General features: G+C 48.7%; 1 protein-coding gene across 1 annotated transcript; it reads right to left on the bottom strand.

Annotated features, from left to right (window-relative positions):
* Positions 1-114: 114 nt before the first annotated feature.
* LOC128404866 (uncharacterized) lies at positions 115-12,331 on the bottom strand. The gene is made up of 5 exons (XM_053370894.1): positions 11,892-12,331; positions 7,075-7,243; positions 2,691-2,868; positions 2,534-2,605; positions 115-1,236 (listed from the first exon to the last, which is right to left on the bottom strand). The coding sequence occupies exons 1-5, from the start codon at positions 11,956-11,958 to the stop codon at positions 1,072-1,074; spliced, it is 651 nt and encodes a 216-aa protein (XP_053226869.1). The 5' UTR covers positions 11,959-12,331; the 3' UTR covers positions 115-1,071.
* Between the last annotated feature and the right edge of the window lie 5,596 nt (positions 12,332-17,927).

Genomic DNA, 17,927 nt, shown 5'->3' with positions numbered 1-17,927 from the left:
AAGTGAATGGAGATCCAACGCTGGTTACCAAACCTGAACACTTTACCCAGAGAGTGCTTTGAGGCCAAAAAACCCAAAAGCACCACAAGCAGAAATCTTACTGCACACACAAGACACAGTTCAACGCTACTTTATTGACACTCATGAATTGGAGAAATATAAAATGATGTGTTTTTTAAAATGGCTCTCCTCCACTTTCAGGGCTGAGTCCCACGTAGGAAAGGGTCCATATTTTGTCTTAGTTTGGTTCCTCTGTCAGAGGCTACTTGTGATTCTTGGATCTTCCTATGAGTGCTGGATCGGGCACTATTTCTTCTTTTCTTGTACTTTCTTGGAATTTATCTGCTTGTTTGCACTGGGGAAGCCAAGGTGGGAAGTTTCTAGCCATCACCTGCTGGCTACACATCACCTGGACTCCTGGAGTGTATGAGGTTTTCAGACTTTCCGTTCTCAGTTCCAGTTCCAGTCTCTGTGCACAGCACAGAGGCTGGAATTTTAGGCTTTGTACACATCACCATTCTGGAACCCGGCTCACTACAGGGCTCTTGCCTTTGCACCTGCTCCATCTTCACTTCCCAGGAGCACTGGCCTGGCTCCTGCTGAAAGCAAAATGGAATGGACCCTCCGTGGTATCTGACCGGGCAAGAGCAATTCTTGTGTTAAAGGAGCATGCTGACTTAGAAGTCAGTTCCATTGGAACCAGCAGGGTTTTCACATAAATGGGTTTGAGACAGGAAAGGCAGTTCAATTTGTAGGTCTAGAAGGGGAATAAGAACACAAGGTGTAGGGAAGGAGGGCACTGAGCCAGGGACATGGTGTAGGAATATGGACAGCTACTTGGCCATAAAAAGGGATGGGGGTTGGGCTTAGGGGTCCAAGGATAGCCAATACAGATGGGCAGGGAACCTGTGGCCCTCCAGATGTTGATGAACTGCAGCTGCCATCGTCTCTCCCTGCTGGCTTCCCTGCCTGAGACTGATGGGAATCAGGAGTCCAGCAACATTTGGAGGATTCCTCATTGCTGGACAACAGGGACACAGGAGGGACCTGCTAGGTCAAAGCCAAAGAGCTTCAAGCACTGGGGATGGGATTCTTGTCTGCACGCTGGATTCTTTGCTTGGGAGATGCTTCTCTGCTGACTTGTGCTGAAGGCCCCACAGAGCCCGTGGTCCATGCATGGAGCCTCTGTGGGGGGGCAGGATCAGAGCTCGTGCTCCTGCGGTCTGATGGGGTGATCTGTTGGGGAAAAACAGGTTTGGTCAGGAAATATGGGCTTCTGATGACACCTGCAAAAAGCCATAACCTGGCCTGCTCTCCTGCCCCTCAGCATCTGGTTCTGTGCTCATAATCCCGTATGTGAATTGAAAACCAGATGGTGAACAGATGTATGGAAAGCAACCCTCAACCTCTCTCCCCCCCAGCTGTGAGAGCAGCAGGGTGGTTAAAGGGTGCTCTGTGGGAGGAGTAACTACTCTGTGACTTCTCCTCTAGGTCTTTGTCTACCATCCCCTCTCTGCGTTCCAAATGCACAGCATGTTTATCTGAGCAAATATATATGGGAATTGTGTGTGAATTAGAATCAGGACTGCATGTACTCTGCACAAACAAATATTTGACATTATGCTGTAAAAGGGGGCCTCATATACAGATTTTGGGAATTCTCTGGGAAATGCAGTTATGTTGAGGGTCTGGCAAAACTAGGGGTCTCTAACAGATTTCTCAGCAGTGTGACCAAACTACAATTCCCATGATCCTTTGGGAGAAGCCATGACAGTTACAGTGACATAAAAGTCACCTGAGGACACTTCCAGGCAGCTCCTGTTTTTGGATTGGGTTCAATCACATACAGTGGTACCTCGGGTTAAGTACTTAATTCGTTCTGGAGGTCCATACTTAACCTGAAACTGTTCTTAACCTGAAGCACCACTTTAGCTAATGGGGCCTCCTGCTGCCGCTGCGCCGCCGGAGCACGATTTCTGTTCTTATCCTGAAGCAAAGTTCTTAACCCGAGGTAATATTTCTGGGTTAGTGGAGTCTGTAACCTGACGCGCATGTAACCTGAGGTACCACTGTACTGACACATTCAGGTCGCACAATTATAATTGATTGGGAGGTCTTGCGCAACAAACCCACTTAAGAGATCAGATTTTTTGCAATAAGGAAAGTAGCAGGTCAGGAATTTGATGGTTTGATGCAACCATCCTCTAATCTTCCCACAAACAAATGAGAATGGATGCTTACTAAATATCCAACATTGTATGATCTGCCTGCAAACAAATCAGGATGAATGCTCAATAAGCAGGTCATTTGGTGTTATAATTGGCATCTCTGTTTTATATACATTATAACATGAAAGAATAATGTAAAACTTTACAAAAATAGAATAAAAATAAATAGAAGCACCCCCTTCTTCCTGCCTAAGAAAAGCTTAGTTCTCTGTGGCTTGGACTACAACTCCCATCAATCCTTAGTCAGCAGGTTGAGGAAGAGACTGTGAGAGAGGAGAGAGGGGGGGGGGGAAATGGGGACTCACTGCAGGGCTGGTGCTTTCAGGTTTCTCTGGCCGGCTCCGGCGGGGTGCGCAGGTGATAACTGAAGGCCGCATCTGAAAGATCAGGGAAAGAGGTGTTTTGAGCTGGAGATGAGGAACGACAAGGTGAAGGTGGAAGGAGCGCTTAGCCAGGACTTACCTGCTGCAACTGGGAGACAGTGAGGGCTGGCTCCAGGAGGGGCTTCCTCAATGGGCATTTATGTGGGCAGGATGGGTGAAGCGCTTGAGAGTCTCTGCAAGGCTCAGGTCTGGACGTGGTGACACAGGGAACAGCAATCGGGATCTGTGCAGCAGGAGGAACCCTCTGTTCTAGGGAGCTGAAGAGAGAGAGAGAGAGAGTCACCTATACAGTATATCGGAGGTTTCCAACCTTTCTGAGTCCATGGCTCCCTTAACCAACTACATTCTTTCTGCGGCACCCCTGTGGGGCTCAGGAGCCCAGTTATGTCACCCCTTGTCCACAGAACTGGCAGACCCTCACCCTTTTTCAAACACCCTCCCTTGTGGAGTTTTCCCTCAGCCTCCTCTTCTCTCCTTGGGAGTCCTCGGGGCAACTACTCTCCCCCCCCCCGCCCCAAAGAGAGGTGCCTCCTCACACTGCCGCACAGGGGCCTGGGAAGCACCCCCTGGCCACCCCAAGAGGCACCCTTCGCCTGGGGAGCTTGTAGCCAGGGCTGCTGCAACAAACAGCTGTGCAAGCCTTTAGGAGGCAGAGACAAGAGAGGGCATCAGAGGGGAGGAAAGAGGGAGGGACAGAGGCCAGTGTTGCCCACGGCACCCCGGACCATCATTCAAGGCACCTCAGGGTGCCATGGCACGCTGGTTGAAAACCACTTCAGTATGGAGGGTGCATGCGCCGCTCTGTGCACCCGAGCAGCTATCCCACACCTGGGAGGCCCCCTCTGTGCCTCACCTCCTCAGGAGTGCACCCACCCTGGGCAGCACGGGCATATGCTCCGCCGCTGTACAAATGATACTGGATTACAGGGCTAGATTAATCCATATGTGAAATCTGCTCCTGCACGGAGCCACAGCCTATTTGAGGGCCAATTGCCATGCTGTGAACTGCCTTGAGATCTATGGATGAAAGATAGCATATTTGTTGTTGTTTAGTCGTTTAGTCGTGTCCGACTCTTCGTGGCCCCCTGCACCAGAGCACGCCAGGCACTCCTGTCTTCCACTGCCTCCCGCAGTTTGGTCAGACTCATGTTTGTAGCTTTGAGAACACTGTCCCACCATCTCGTCCTCTGTCGTCCCCTGCTCCTTGTGCCCTCCATCTTTCCCAACATCAGGGTCTTTTCCAGGGAGTCTTCTCTTCTCATGAGGTGGCCAAAGTCTTGGAGACACAGCTTCAGGATCTGTCCTTCCTGTGAGCACTCAGGGCTGATTTCCTTCAGAATGGAGAGGTTTGATCTTCTTGCAGTCCATGGGACTCTCAAGAGTCTCCTCCAGCACCATAATTCAAAAGCATCCATTCTTCGTACATTTGATTGATTGATTGATTGATTAATTAATTAATTAATTAATTAATAATCTAGAGAGTCTCTCTTTGGAATCTGGGGTCTTAGCCTCACATCACAGGAAACAGCAGTGAAGAAGTGGTGCAAAGTGCTCTCCCCTCACCCACCAACCCCCCCTCACTTCAAGGATTAGAGATGGAGCGTCATGTTTCTTCCTTAAAGTCTTGCACTTTGTCACTTTCCCTGTGGAAGTTAAGCCCTGTCTGCAATGCGGAAGGAGGCATGCCTGACCCCACACTAGATCTCTTGGCAATTCTCTGCCACTTGGATGCCAGGCTAAGCAGTGACCCTGTGCTAGAACTTGCTGGTCAGGAGGTGGCTAGATGAAGCTCTCTGGGAGACGTTGGACCAGTCCTGTTTCTCAGCCTGATCACAGGGTTGTTGTGACAATAAACTGGGAGGAGAGCAGAAACCCACGTCCTCTGTTAGTCTTCATGCACTGGCAGAGGAGAAGGTGGCATCTGGAGAAACGAGACTTCAGAATATGGCTCAGAGCATCTTGAAGAGGCCACCCAGTGATGTGGGTGTCACCCTGTAAGTCATTTTAACTACAGCTTTATACCCACAGACAGAACTATGGCTTGTATTCGTCCCTACCCCCAGTTTTGTTTTAAATATAAGCACAACCTATACAATTAATATAAAATAGTCTATACAGCTTATTCATTCTACACTTGAGGGACTGAAGCTGAGAAATTAATGAGTTGCCCAAGGCTCTTCCTTCCCAGTTAAAATGCGCCTGGTCCCCATGGAACTGGCACCATTTTAAAATAGGAAACCATTGTTTCCAGACAATTGGCATGCCTATAAATATGTGCCCCCTTAGGCTTAACTACAGAAAATATAATGCCTAATTTACAAAAGAAATTTACTCTTCTACTCTGAATACATTTGATAAAGTTGTGTGTTTGTACATTTGTATGGCACTGTTCCTCCAAGAAGCGCACTGTGGCAAACATGACTATCCTTCTGCGCATTTAATCTTCACAACTACTTTGTGAGGTAGGTCAGGCTGAGAGATTGGGACTGGCCTGAGGATGACTAGTTAGTGAGCTTCATGGCTGAGTGAGGATTTGAACCTTGGTCTCTCGGGTCCAATACTCTAACCACTGAAGAGTGGAAATATATAAAAAAATTAATTGTCCAGAGGCACCTAAGAGACCAACGAAGTTTGTTCTTGGTATAAGCTTTTGTGTGCATACACACTTCTTCAGAAAGCTTATACCAAGAACAAACTTAGTTGGTCTCTTAGGTGCCTCTGGACATTTTTAAATTTTTTTTATATATTTTGACTGTGTCAGACTAACACGGCGACCTAGACTGAAGAGTGGGAATGAGCAGGGCTTTTTGGTGCCTTTGCCATGCTAAGAGAAGAAGGTGCGGTGAGTTCCAGCACCTCTTTTTCTAGAAAAATAGCACTGGGGATAAGGAAGGGCTTTTCACTTTCTACACTACGTTTACATCTTGCCCTTCCTCCAAGGGCCTCCGGACAAGGGCACTGGCACATGGTTTTTACAGAGTACAGCGTCCATTTTATCCTCACAACAACCCTGTGAGGGAGGTTAGTCTGAAAATAGGCTGGGCCCAAGGTGACCCCGTGAGCTTCATGGCTGAGGGAGAATTTGAATCCTGGTCTCTCAAGTTCTAGTCCAGCACGCTAACCACTGTGCTGCACTGCTTCTCTCACATTTATCAGTGCATCGGGGATTCTAACGTATGCCAGCAACTGCATAGCTCTAAAAGCAGATGTTAGAGCAAATTAATTCAGAATAAAAACATGTTTTGCAAAAGTAGTGGCCTTCAGTGCTTATTGAAAGATGGACTAGGTGAGGGCAAATCATGATCTCTGGACTCAAGGCTCATTTTCCCCATCTATGAAATGGGAATAACAGTGACCTACTCCACAAGAGTAGGAAAAATTGGATAAAACATTAGGAGAAATTGGATAAAACATGGTAAAGTACTTGGTCAATGAACTGAGAGAGCTGTCTTCATAATTATAATAAATCAAATCCTGTATGTTCATATATCTACGCTTTTACACCCATTTTGCTTCCTGCGTTGTCTTCTCCTAACAACGTCCCCACTACACATAGCTCCACCGGGACTGCAGACAGTATTTTCTAGGCACGGTTCAGAGCTTTAGCTGTTCAACCGTCAACCTGGAAGTGGCAAGAATCTGTTTGTGACTTGGGCAGCACCCAGCACAGAGCGCCCAGAAGGCACACAGGAAACCCTGCCCTGGGACAGATGCTTCTGGGCTGTGCAGTGTGGGCTCACTCTTCTTGCACAACGGGGAGCTGGTGGGATTAGAGGAAGTGCCACAGCACCTGCTTTGCATGCAGAGACCCCTAGTTCAGTCCCAGCATCTCCAGGTAGGGCTGGGAGAGAATAATAGCATCACGAAGTGGGGGGTACCCAAGGGTCATCTAGTCCAACCCCCTGCAAGGCAGGACTCTCAGCTAGATCATCATACAAGAAAAGCATCATCCAACCTCTGCTTAGAAAGCTCCAAGGAAGGAGAGTCCACCACCTCCTGAGGGAGACTGTTCCACTGTCAAACAGCTCTTAATGTGAGAAAGTTCTTTCTGGTGTTAAGTCAGAACCTCCTGTCTTGCAACTTGAAGCCATTGTTTCTGCCCCTACCCTGGCAAAACCAGCAGTTTTCTATGGAGAACCATTTGCTCTGATTCACTGGTAAAAGGTGGGTTTTCCTGGGGGAAGTGCCAGGGCAAAAACCCAAACCCTCTTGGACATGGAGTTTTAAAGAGCGAAGCTGTGCCTGGAGATTGTGACGCAACCGGATGTCAGAGCCCTATAAATCAGCAAGTCTTGTGTCACCCTTGGCTGGCCATGAGCACCATGGTGAGGGGCAGACTGACACACCTTGCAGGGCTGTTTTAAGGGTTGCCAGAGGCCAGAGCCCAAACATTTCAAAAGTTGCTTCAAAAATGCTGAGCCCTTATGCTACAACGCCCCCTGGTGGTCCTCAAGGTCACTCACACTGCCACAGGCCCGCAGGTCGATCGCTTGACTTTCGACGCCCTCTGCCCATGCAAGCTCCGTTCAGGGCTTCTCACATCCACACTGGGCTTGCGCTTGATGGCATAGACAGGCAGCCGATGGGCTGGGAAGCGGGGGAACCTCGGCTCGTTCTCGAAAGACGACTGACCTGGAAAGAGAGCACCAATGAAACATCTTGCAGTGCAACTTGACAGCAGGGTGGACGGGAACGCTTGCGTGGGGGTGCCGTCAGGGATGGCTCACCCATGAGGCAAGGCAAGGCAACCGCCTCAGGCAGCAAGGTCCCCGGAGGCAGTGGATCCCAATGTAGATCTTTATCCCCCCATTGCTCCTGGTGTTGAGCTTCACTCCTCCCTTCTTTCCTGGTGAGAAGGGGGCACCATTTTGTGGTTCACCTCAGGTACCAAAATGTCTGGGGCTGGCCCTGGGTGTTGTGGTTTGGGACTAGGCATGAGAGCAAAAATGGACCTGGCACTGGCAGCAAGCAAGTTGGCTGTGTCTGCAAATGTGGGTTTCCCATTATGCAATGGTGACTGGGCAGAAGGCATGGAGACCCAGAGAAGGTCAAGGATCCTGCATCAAGAACTCCCTGCCTGAGCTGCTTCAGGTCGTGATGGATGTGCTCCTGGAGACACCTAGTTTGGTTGTCCTAGGGTAAGGTTACCAGATTGTTTTCAATGAATCCAGGGACACTAGTCAACTTCAATGGATTTTGTATGGGGACTGATTTGTAAATCCAGGGACTGTCCCCAGGAAATGGGGGTGCCTGGTAACCTTATCCTAGGGGATTTTAACATCCATGCCAACATGACCTTACAAGGGGCCACTCCGGACTTCGTGGAAAGCATGGCCTCCATGGGGCTGTCCCTGAATAAATTTGGCCCAACTCATAGTCACAGACATGCCTTAGACCTGGTGTTCACCTCTATGGATGTTGGTGTTCTGACACTAAGTAAAAGCAAAACAAAAGAAGTGCCATGGTCAGATCACTTCCTGGTGCAACTGGATTTCTCTGAGACCCTTCCCCTCTGCAGGGAGGTGGGACTGATTCGGATGGTCCGCCCCACCACTTAATGGATCCAAACGGTTTCCAGAGAGTGGTAGGGGATGTTTTATCCCATGTTGATCGCCTTTCAGCTGATTCCCCGGTGACCCGTTGGAATACGGAGTTAACCAGGGCTATTGACTGTCTGGCTCCGAAGCGTCTTCTCCCTCAGTTTCTCCCGGAGCTGAGGGTGATGAAACAATCGCTGAGACGGCTAGAGCGCTGGTGGCGGAAATCGGACCAGACACGGGTTAGAGCTCAATGTTGAGCCTACCAAGTGGCGACGGTGATGGCAAAGAGGACCTTCTTCATCGCCTCTATTGCATCTGCAGAAAACAGCCTTATAGCAGGGCTTCTTAAAAGATTGCTCAGCATGAGACAGCAACAGCTGTCAGTCTTTAAGGCTGAACCCCTTTCTCAGAGCCTCTAGAGCAAAGAATGCACTCCAGCTCCCATCAGCTCCCACAGTTATGGCCAACAGTCAGAGGAAATGGGAGTCCAGCAACAGTGCAATCCTACACGTTGTGTCAGCAGTAATCCCCATTGAATTCAATGGGACTTACTCCCAGGTAAGCAGGTTTAGGATTGGAGGGCCCAAGGAGTAGAGGGCTGGATACATCTTGATTCAAGTGCTTGTGCAAGTACATGCATGAGCATGAATACTAAAGTGCTGCTTCACATACTGCACTGGGGGAAGTCAATTTTGAACTGTTGATAACATCCTGTGTAATCTGCTATATCCATAACCAAAAGGACAAACACCACCGGGGCTTTTGCCCAGAAGAGGCTCTCGCAGAACAAATGAAGGCAGCGGGCAGACTAGAGCATTCAGCAGTGTACAATAATGTCAGGCTTTGTGGCTCTGGCAGGGATCCTTATTACGAAAAGCAGCCGTGTTATAAGCGTGTATCTGTTTTCTTGAGTGTGTGCCTGCCATGATTCCACAGGAGCACAGAAAAGGCGCAGAACATGGCACTGGGCACCACATCTGGAGAATCTCTGCTTTCATCTAAAAACAGGTGTGAGCAACACATTTGGAAATGCCAGAGAAGTGGCTAACCTTGATTTCCTGTGGTTAAAAGTGGTGCCTGACATTGCTCCTCCCCATGACTAGAAACTATGCAGGAAGGGAAACACTGAAGAATAAATTATGCTAAATGAGAGTCTAAAAAAAGAGTACAAGCAACATATCAGGCATCAACATTCATTTTTTTAAATGTAGGATTCAGATTGTCTGGATGCAGAATTTTATTTTATTGTTTAGTGCGGAGGTCACAGAGCCCTTGCTCTGGTGTGCATGTCTCTCTCTACATGGTGTGGACTGAATGGTAGCAGCTCTCCAGGAGGGGTCTTTCTAATCCTGCTACCAAGAATCCTTTCATCAGAGATGGCTGGAATGAAAGCTCTGGACTTCCTTCAAGTTTCCCTTCTGCTTTTCTCCAAGACTGAAGATAAAGGGAATAGTCCTGTGCTGACTTTGTAGCCATGAAGATTTCAGAAACAAAAGGGAAAGATACTCAGGTGTCAACAAATTCCACAAAATGACCGCCTTTCCAAGTTCTGTTTTCAGATGCTTTCCCCCCTGAGATGCAGACGTTTAACTTTTTAAAAAAACTCCTAAACTGACTTTGTCTGGCACCTGTCAGGGATTATTATTATTATTATTTATTAAATTTATATACCGCCCTATACCCAGGGGTCTCAGGCGGTTCACAGAATATAAGCTTTACCACCCCACCCCCCCCACTCCTGTATAATCACACAGGGAACATGATCTTCACTTTTATTAGGCTTCTAGACAATGCCACAGGGCCAGTCTGATTTAGCAATGCACTGCTACGCTCTCCTGCTTGGCCACAGACCCAAAAGACCAGGGGAGTTTTGAGCAGCAGCACTTCTCCACCCCCCATGTGGGGCTGCCTCCTGTTTGCCTGATAACTAGAGCAGCTGTCTGGGCTGCACCTGAGGCTTGTGAGGATCAGTTGCTCTGAATGAGCCTGTTGAGAAGAGCAACACTCTAAGTCTTAGGGCAGATGCAGAAATTATCGCCCTCCTAGGACTGAACTGCCTCAGGGTGCAGATCCCATTCTGAATGCCCCTCATTCAAAAAAGAAAAAGAAAAAAGGAATTAAAAATCCTATACAGTACCCATAAAAAATGAGCACATTTGGGAAAAGAGCCTAGCTGAGCCATGCTAGGTGTCTATGTGCAGGGAGACTTGGCTTTCATTCATTCATTGATTCATCCATTTATTTATTTAAAACAGGGATGAGGGATGGGGAACCTGTTGCCCCCCCCCCCGAGGTTGTTGGGACTCAAGCTCCCATCATCCCCTGCCAGCGTGACTGAAGGTCAGGGGATAATGGGAGCTGTATTCCAAAGGCACCTGGGGGGGGCACAGTTTCCCCATCCCTGATATCCCTTTTAAGGCCAACCATTCAAATACATACGCAGTTCCCTCCATCTGCATTCTATGTGCAGCTCTAGGTAGGCAATGCCACTTGCCTTTTCTGAGCACATAAGTCTGGACCTCAAAGAAAATGTCTGGGCTGAATGCTCCTTCCTTTTTTCAAAGTGGGTGGAGCAATGGCATTGACTAATGGTTCCTGTTCAGACAGGTACTGGTGTGGCACCCAACACCACTTCTGTATGCAATGTGCCTCTAGACCTGCGTTAGTAGGTTGTGGGATTAGTTAATTAGCAGTGCACCTTGTCCCATATTCATGCCAGTTCTCGCTTGTTTCAGAGCGCTTGCCCAGATTTGTGGTGGGGAAAGCTATTGGGGATGAGAGCCAACTTCACATCATATGCGTGAAACTGAGGACAATACTGCCTGGATCTGCCAAAGTGAGTTCAAGTCCATGAAAGCTACTGATGCAATACATCCGATAGGTCTCAATGTGCCAAGAGACCCTTTGTTGACCCCCTTCCCTAGCTGAACCCCACTGTTCCTGCTCTAGGCAGGTAAGACAGAACACTCCCCCCACCCAAAGGGGATTCTAACACCCCTTATTTTTGTGGGCTGCAGTCAAGATGAGCACATGGTGTGTTACCATAATCACTGTAAAAGACAGAAGCCTCTGCCCCAGAGAGCATACAATCCAAATTCCAACTGTGAAGACAACAGTGGGGGAAGGAGGATAGACACAGACAAGAGTAATGTGTGCAAATCTAAAAGGAACCACCAGCTGGTTGGGATAAACTGTTTTCCTTTTTCAAAAGGCAGCCTATAAACCTATAAAACAAATAAAAATAAAAGTATGCATATTGAAAAATCAGAAGGAGGTGAATGTGTGAACGAAATACTGCAAGCAGATTCAAATTAAAAATGGAAAATTTTCTCTCCCCCAATATACTTCCACTCTAATATGCACCTCTAAGGGTGAATCGGGGGTGGGGGTGTGGGGGTGTGGAGCAAGGCAGCGTTAGAGTGGCCAGCCCTGTGAAGTGGGCCACTAGGAGAATCGAAGTGGGGACACCTGGAAGAGCCGAGATGGTGGCAGGCAGGGTGCTGCCTCTCCCAGGCCGAGCACAGCTGGAGCCTGCAATTGCTTTTCATGCCCTCAGGATATGGCTGATATGTGGTGTAGCAGGAACAGGGATCCGTGCGCAGCATTAGGCTCAGCACTCAGTCAGGTTAAAGGGGATGTGCTCATTTTAACCGCTACATCCCACTGCCTCTGCGGCTGCAAAAGGGAGCACTGGAAGTTGCACACAAACTGCATTAAAGGCAAGGGTTTGTGGGACTCACCTTCCAAGATGTAGACCTTGAATCCACTGCTGATGCCTGTGGTGTAGTGAAGATCAGCCAAGGCCATCTCTGCTAGGAGGTCCTCACAGGAAAGTTGCCGCTTGTTCGAGAGAAATTCGCTGCAGAAATCAGGGCCACCCTGAATCTAGATGTTTAATCTGCTCAAGCTGTGGGTATTTCGAGATCTTTCCCTACTCCAGCAAAGGGAGGCTCTGAATGCGCCCCCTTTTCTCCCCAGGGCTGAAGGGGACCACCACTTCTCTGGACCCAACAGGTTGTTCTTCGAAGAGTGCAACTTTCTGTCACCACCCACAGCATCCCTTCTTGAACTTTTGCATTTCTACCTAGCAGAGGCAGAGAGGTGGGGCTAGAATTGGCCAGTTCTAACAGGCCCGACACCCTCCTCTCCCCTCTCTTGTTAGCCCCTCAGGGCAAGTGTGTGTGTGTCTGTGCACTATGTCACACCCTTGTGGGGAGGGGGAAGAGAGTGCAGTGCCCCCCAAAGAGGCAGGTGTGCAGCAGATGGCAAAGGGGGGGATATTCCAAGGGGATGAGCTGTACAGAGCTTCCATTGACAAATGCTGGAAGAGCAAGGAAGCACTTTGGGGGGGGGAATCAGGGGTTTGAGCATAAATTTGGGGAGATTCTGATCTGCTAATCTCAGTGTCTGTGGGGGTGTTACAGTTTGCATTTTATACTTTGATTGCTGCTTTGTACATCATACGGTTGATCTCAAAACAAGCAATTTACTTGTTTCACACTTTTTAAAGCCTATATCAGTTTTCATTTCTAATTTGGTATTAGTTGATCAGTCAAATACAGTGGTACCTCTGGTTACGTACTTAATTCGTTCCGGAGGTCCATTCTTAACCTGAAACTGTTCTTAACCTGAAGCACCACTTTAGCTAATGGGGCCTCCTGCTGCCGCCGTGCCACCAGAGCACCAGATTTATGTTCTCATCCTGAAGCAAAGTTCTTAACCCGAGGTACTATTTCTGGGTTAGCGGAGTCTGTAACCTGAAGGGTATGTAACCCAAGGTACCACTGTACATAAAGGGACGGATGGCAGGAAAGGGTCTCAGAGGTCCATCCTTTGAATGCATGAAGAATGGGGAGTGGGAATGGGCGTAGCCAGGACCTCAGTTAGCTATGTATTTTTATTGATTTTTATTGATGGGGGGCAGCTGCTCCTCCCTGCCCCCTTTGGCTACCCCCATGGGAGTGGGTATGGCATTGAAGCCTGGGAGAAATGTTCGAGATGTGTGCTTCTGAGAATCTAGAGGGGATCAGAGCAGGCACGAGGATTGTGTCAAACCAAATTCAACCCCCCCCCCCGTAATCTGCTCTGAGCTAAGGCATGTGCTATGCGTCCCCCACCCACCACTTAGGTAGTGATGAGGTGATGGGAATGTATGTAATGAGGTGGAGGCAGGGTTGAATTCTGGGTGGAAATCTGGGGTGCTACTGCACTGGGAGAATAGAGGTGCGTGTGACAGAAAGAGAAGAGATCGGAGGAGAGAACAGAAGTTGGCTTACGCTCTGTGGGAAGCTTGTGGGGTACCTGTATTTTGGAAACTGATTTTTTTTACTGTACTGCAGAATGTTCAAGCGGCTTCACTTGCATTATCTGGTTGCAGCCTTCCCAACAACCCTGTAAGGCAAGACTCTGCACCCACAGCAGCTGGAGGGCGGAGGCGGAGAGGGAATTCATGGCAGCGGACAGGGTCCAAGCAGGGGGAGGGGGCTCCCTGTTTCTTAGCTCAGGGAAGTTTGTGGAAACAGCCCAGGAAAGGGTGGCAGGCTCTGGCAACAGAGAGGTTAAAGGGAGGGGGCCCCACCCAGTCCTGGCGTGAGGGAAGCCACGAGCCAAGCGAGCCCAATGACTTGGGGCGCGTGTCAGGGCTGGCTGCCCCACACCCTTGGAAGCAGTCGGGCTGCATTCCATGAGCCTTCTCCACCCTGGCTTGCCTGAGGGAGGGAAGATGGCAGGCCTGGGTTGGACCAGCAGGCCTGTCTCCCCTGGCACGCCCCATCCTGCCCCAGAGGCAGCTGTTTTGTTAGGAAGGAGTGGAGTCTAGTGGGTGAGGGTGAGGAGTCTGGAAGTCTGGACTTCTGAGTGGACTGGAAAGGAGGTGGGGAAGGGAACCAGCAAGTTTAAAGCAGCAGGCTGCGGGGCAGGATTCCTGGGCTTGCCCGGGTTTGCCCCAGAGGCACAGATCCAGAGATTTTCTTCTTCATCTAGCTTCACTCCACCTGCATGGCAGTTTCCTTTTCAAGAACAAAATCTCCCTCCAGACATGCATGAGGAAGACTAGCGAAGAAGATCTGCGTGTCTGAATGCACAACCAGGGGCGGCAGAGAAAAATAGCAGTGAAATTCTCCCTCCTGGCCAGCACTTAAATACGCTTTGTTTCTGCTACTAACCTGGAGACTTACCCTTTAAAAACAAGAAGCAAAAGTGTCCCTACCTCCCAGAGCCTTTAGCAGCAGCAAGATCTCAAGATCTTAGTTGGGGGTGAAAGGCTGTCTCAAACAATATCTCTCCCGATTTGGCCTATGATGTGTGGAGGGGAGTGAGGTTGTGCCTGCTCCACTCTTGATACCCCTGATGGCCACACAAGGATGTAACATTCACGTGCAACATGTGTAGGCATATTCCAACATATTTAGGATTTCTCTCTCTTTTTGGTAGAGTGGATTTTCTGAATAAAGTATGGTAATCTAGCAATCATCTGGGCCTATTTGTTTTTGGATTTTATGTGCATTTTGAAAATCACACCACTTACATAGTCAGGAGCACTGGGCACTTTCCGTGCTAAGGCCTGAATCCCAGAAGTTTGTTGTCTGAGCCTGGGGTTCCCCTTCCATTTTGGCAAGTGCAGTGAAATAATGGGCAGGTGAGCTATGGGAAGAACTCCAAAATAAGGGACACTCAGAGAGACCATAAGAAAATGACTTTTTAAATGTGTCAGAAAACTAACAGTACTTGTCTCAGGGGAAGAGACGACAACTCCCATTTTCCCAATTAACTTGAAATGAATGCTGCATTGTCACAAGGCACTGTCCCGAGAAAGAAAGAGCAACAGATAAGCCTTGCCTACAAAACTACTTTGAGAGCCTCCAGACTGTCAGTGCATACCAGAACATTACCGGTAGGTTTGAAAGATTAAAGTAGATTGCAGGGCTGTGTCACCCAGGTGCAACAAATCCATTTAAAGCAAACAGATGTTTGGGGGTTGGAAAATGATGAGGAATTGCACAGAAAAGTGTGGGACTAAGGAATTACTAATGAGAACATGTGTAAACATCCTGCAAACAGATCAGGATGAATGCAGGCTGAATGCTCACCGCCATATAACAGCCAAGGAAACAAATCAGAGCAAATGCTCAATGAATATTGGATATAACGATGTAAGAACCACATAAGCTTTGTGTAAGTAAATCAGGATGCATGAATAAACAGGCCATATGTTAAAGCTCTTATTGACCAGGGCTGCCATACACCTGGGATTTCAAAGGTGGGAGGAATTTTCGAAAAAAGCTTAACAATTTTGGGGGTGTCCAGATATGCCAACCCCACTATTGACACAATGGTGCCATTTTACTAGGGCTTTTTCTTCAAGCTTTTAAAACACCTTTTGCCATTTTTTTAAAAAAATGAAAAATTCACAGAATAGTGTTTAGGTGAAAAAGCACTGTGGTACAAATTAAAGTATTGCCTTCGTAAAGCACACTTCCTTTTCCGGTTTTAACAGCCAGTGCTGTTTTGTCACTATGTTTGCCGCTTCTCCATCCATAGAGCTCCACAAGTGTGTAACCTTTTAAGAGGGTGTTACAGTGAAATAACGAGCGAGCGAGCGAGCAAGTGAGTGCACACACAGTGTGCTACCCCACACAAAGTGTGGAAAGTCAGTTGCCATTCCACACACAGCTTACAGCCGGAAAGTAGGAACAAAGTACCGTATTTTTTGCTCTATAACTCACTTTTTCCCTCTTAAAAAGTAAGGGGAAACGTGTGTGCGTCTTATGGAGCGAATGCAGGTTGAGCAGCTATCCCAGAAGCCAGAACAGCAAGAAGGATCGCTGCTTTTGCTGCGCAGTGATCCCTCTTGCTGTTCTGGCTTCTGGGATTCAGAATATTTTTTTCCTTGTTTTCCTCCTCCAAAAACTAGGTGCGTCTTGTCGTCTGGTGCGTCTTATAGAGCGAAAAATACGGTAGTTCTGGGAGACACCAGTCTGGATGGATCCTGAGAGTGCTCTAGAATCACATACAGTAAGTGAGTGAGAGGGAAGAAGAAGGCATCGTTAATGGTTTCTTGAGTGGCACATATTGGCACCACGATGGAGACTCAAGAACAGATCTTGGAAGGCAAAACTGGGCTGCCTTCTGCTTGTCCTCCCCCCTCTTTAAGTGAAACTGCCTCTTCCCTTCCTTCTGCCGGAGTCTCCCTCTCCCAAAAGGAAATCCCCCTCGAACACACCTTCAACAATCCCTGCCCAGAGGCAGCTGCATTTTTGCACTCCAGCTGGTGCTGCCTGGGCCTCTGAAGCATCTGGGAGGCCTGTGGTGCATCTGGGCCAGGAGTTCATGCCGGGCTTGTTGCAACTAGCCGGGAGTGTGCTGCAGTGGTCTGCGTTCAGGCCTGCCTTGCTCCTCCCTGGTGGCGCTACAGGTGGAAGCACGAAAAACAGCGAGGCGCTGAGGAGCTGAGCTGCTTTGTTATAGCTCAAGGAAAGGGTTTAGCGTCACAACAGAAGTCACCGCACAGAAGGAATGCATTAGGATTGCTTTGGGTGTTCCTGCCTCTGCCACCATCTGGAATTATGTCCCTTTAAAGACCTTTAAAGAAGGTATCCCACCACAGCACACATTAACAGGGTAGGAAAAGCTTCACTTTCTGAATTTCCACTTTTCACACCTTGCCCTTTAAGGGCTCACAAGCAAAGCCAGAAATCAACCTGGCAATCCTAAATCCTGCATCACTCCATAACGGCATATGTCCCAGACTGTCTCAGTGTTGGGGTATTTGTTTCAGGCCCCACGATGAGTGCCGGCCGGCTTTTTGTCACCCCCCCTCAGTGGTGACACCCGGGGCGGACCACCCCTACCACACACCCTTCCTCCTCCCCTGGCTTTCAGCAGTGGTTGTGGACAAATTAACAAGATTATACCAAAGAAGCCTGAGTGAAGAAAAATGCCTTCAGCATCTGTCAAAAGCACAAATGGTAGGATCCTGGCATATTTCAAGGGGGGAGAGTTCCAAAGATCTGGTCCCACAACTCTGAAGGCCCAATTCTTTGCAGAGGTCAGCTGGGTCTCTTCAGCAACCCGTGACAGAGGGGCCTTGCATATGCATGGAATCCATGTTAACAAAGTTTGAATCACTCAGAAAAGGACACAATGAACATGTTGGGGTAGATTTTCTTCATTGCCTTCATAGATAGATGGTAGGCAGAATAATGTGTTCCAACACGTGTTTGATCAGGTTTGCAGTGACCCTTGCACGATCTGAGTTTTCATTGCACACAGCTCCATACACTCCAACAGATGAAAATAGGGACATTTCTCACTCCCCCAACTGACCCTTCTCAACCCCCATTCCCCCCACCTGCAGAGCATTTCCTATCAGAAGAAGGGCGAGTGCCACCCCCACTACCCCAACGGGACACAGTACCCATGCCCTCCCTTGCCCTGAGAAAATTCCCTAATCCCAATTTTATTTTATTCTTTGGTAGATTTACAAAAAAACAAACACACACACACAAATACATTTTAGAAAGGGGCAATATAGGATGTGGATGCACAAAGCATTTTTAAAATAATAATAAAAAAGAAGACTCCTTGCGCTCTGCTCTGCTTCCCCTTTCTCCCTGCCCAAGGTGGCCCAGGGCTGGGCCCTGGCGGCTGCAGCCTCTCCCCCGCCTCACCCACAGCCGCCATGAGCTGCCCAAGCGAGGAGACTGGCAGCAGTGGCCATGGAGAGGCCATGGGGTGCTCCCTCACAACTGCCACTGCCCCCGCCATGGCTTGGGCCA

This window comes from Podarcis raffonei, chromosome 17 (assembly GCF_027172205.1).
Source record: "Podarcis raffonei isolate rPodRaf1 chromosome 17, rPodRaf1.pri, whole genome shotgun sequence".
Classification (NCBI taxonomy): Eukaryota; Metazoa; Chordata; class Lepidosauria; order Squamata; family Lacertidae; genus Podarcis; species Podarcis raffonei.
Note: the sequence above shows the minus strand (reverse complement) of the source record. Positions and strands in the feature narration are given on the sequence as shown.

Coding starts and splice junctions, on each gene's coding strand:
- LOC128404866 (XM_053370894.1), bottom strand. CDS start 11,958: ATGGCCTTGGCTGATCTTCACTACACCACAGGCATCAGCAGTGGATTC. Junction 2,869..7,074: donor ACCTGCGGGCCTGTGGCAGT/GTGAGTGACCTT, acceptor CTCTCTCTTCAG/CTCCCTAGAACAGAGGGTTC. Junction 2,606..2,690: donor CTGTCTCCCAGTTGCAGCAG/GTAAGTCCTGGC, acceptor CTGATCTTTCAG/ATGCGGCCTTCAGTTATCAC.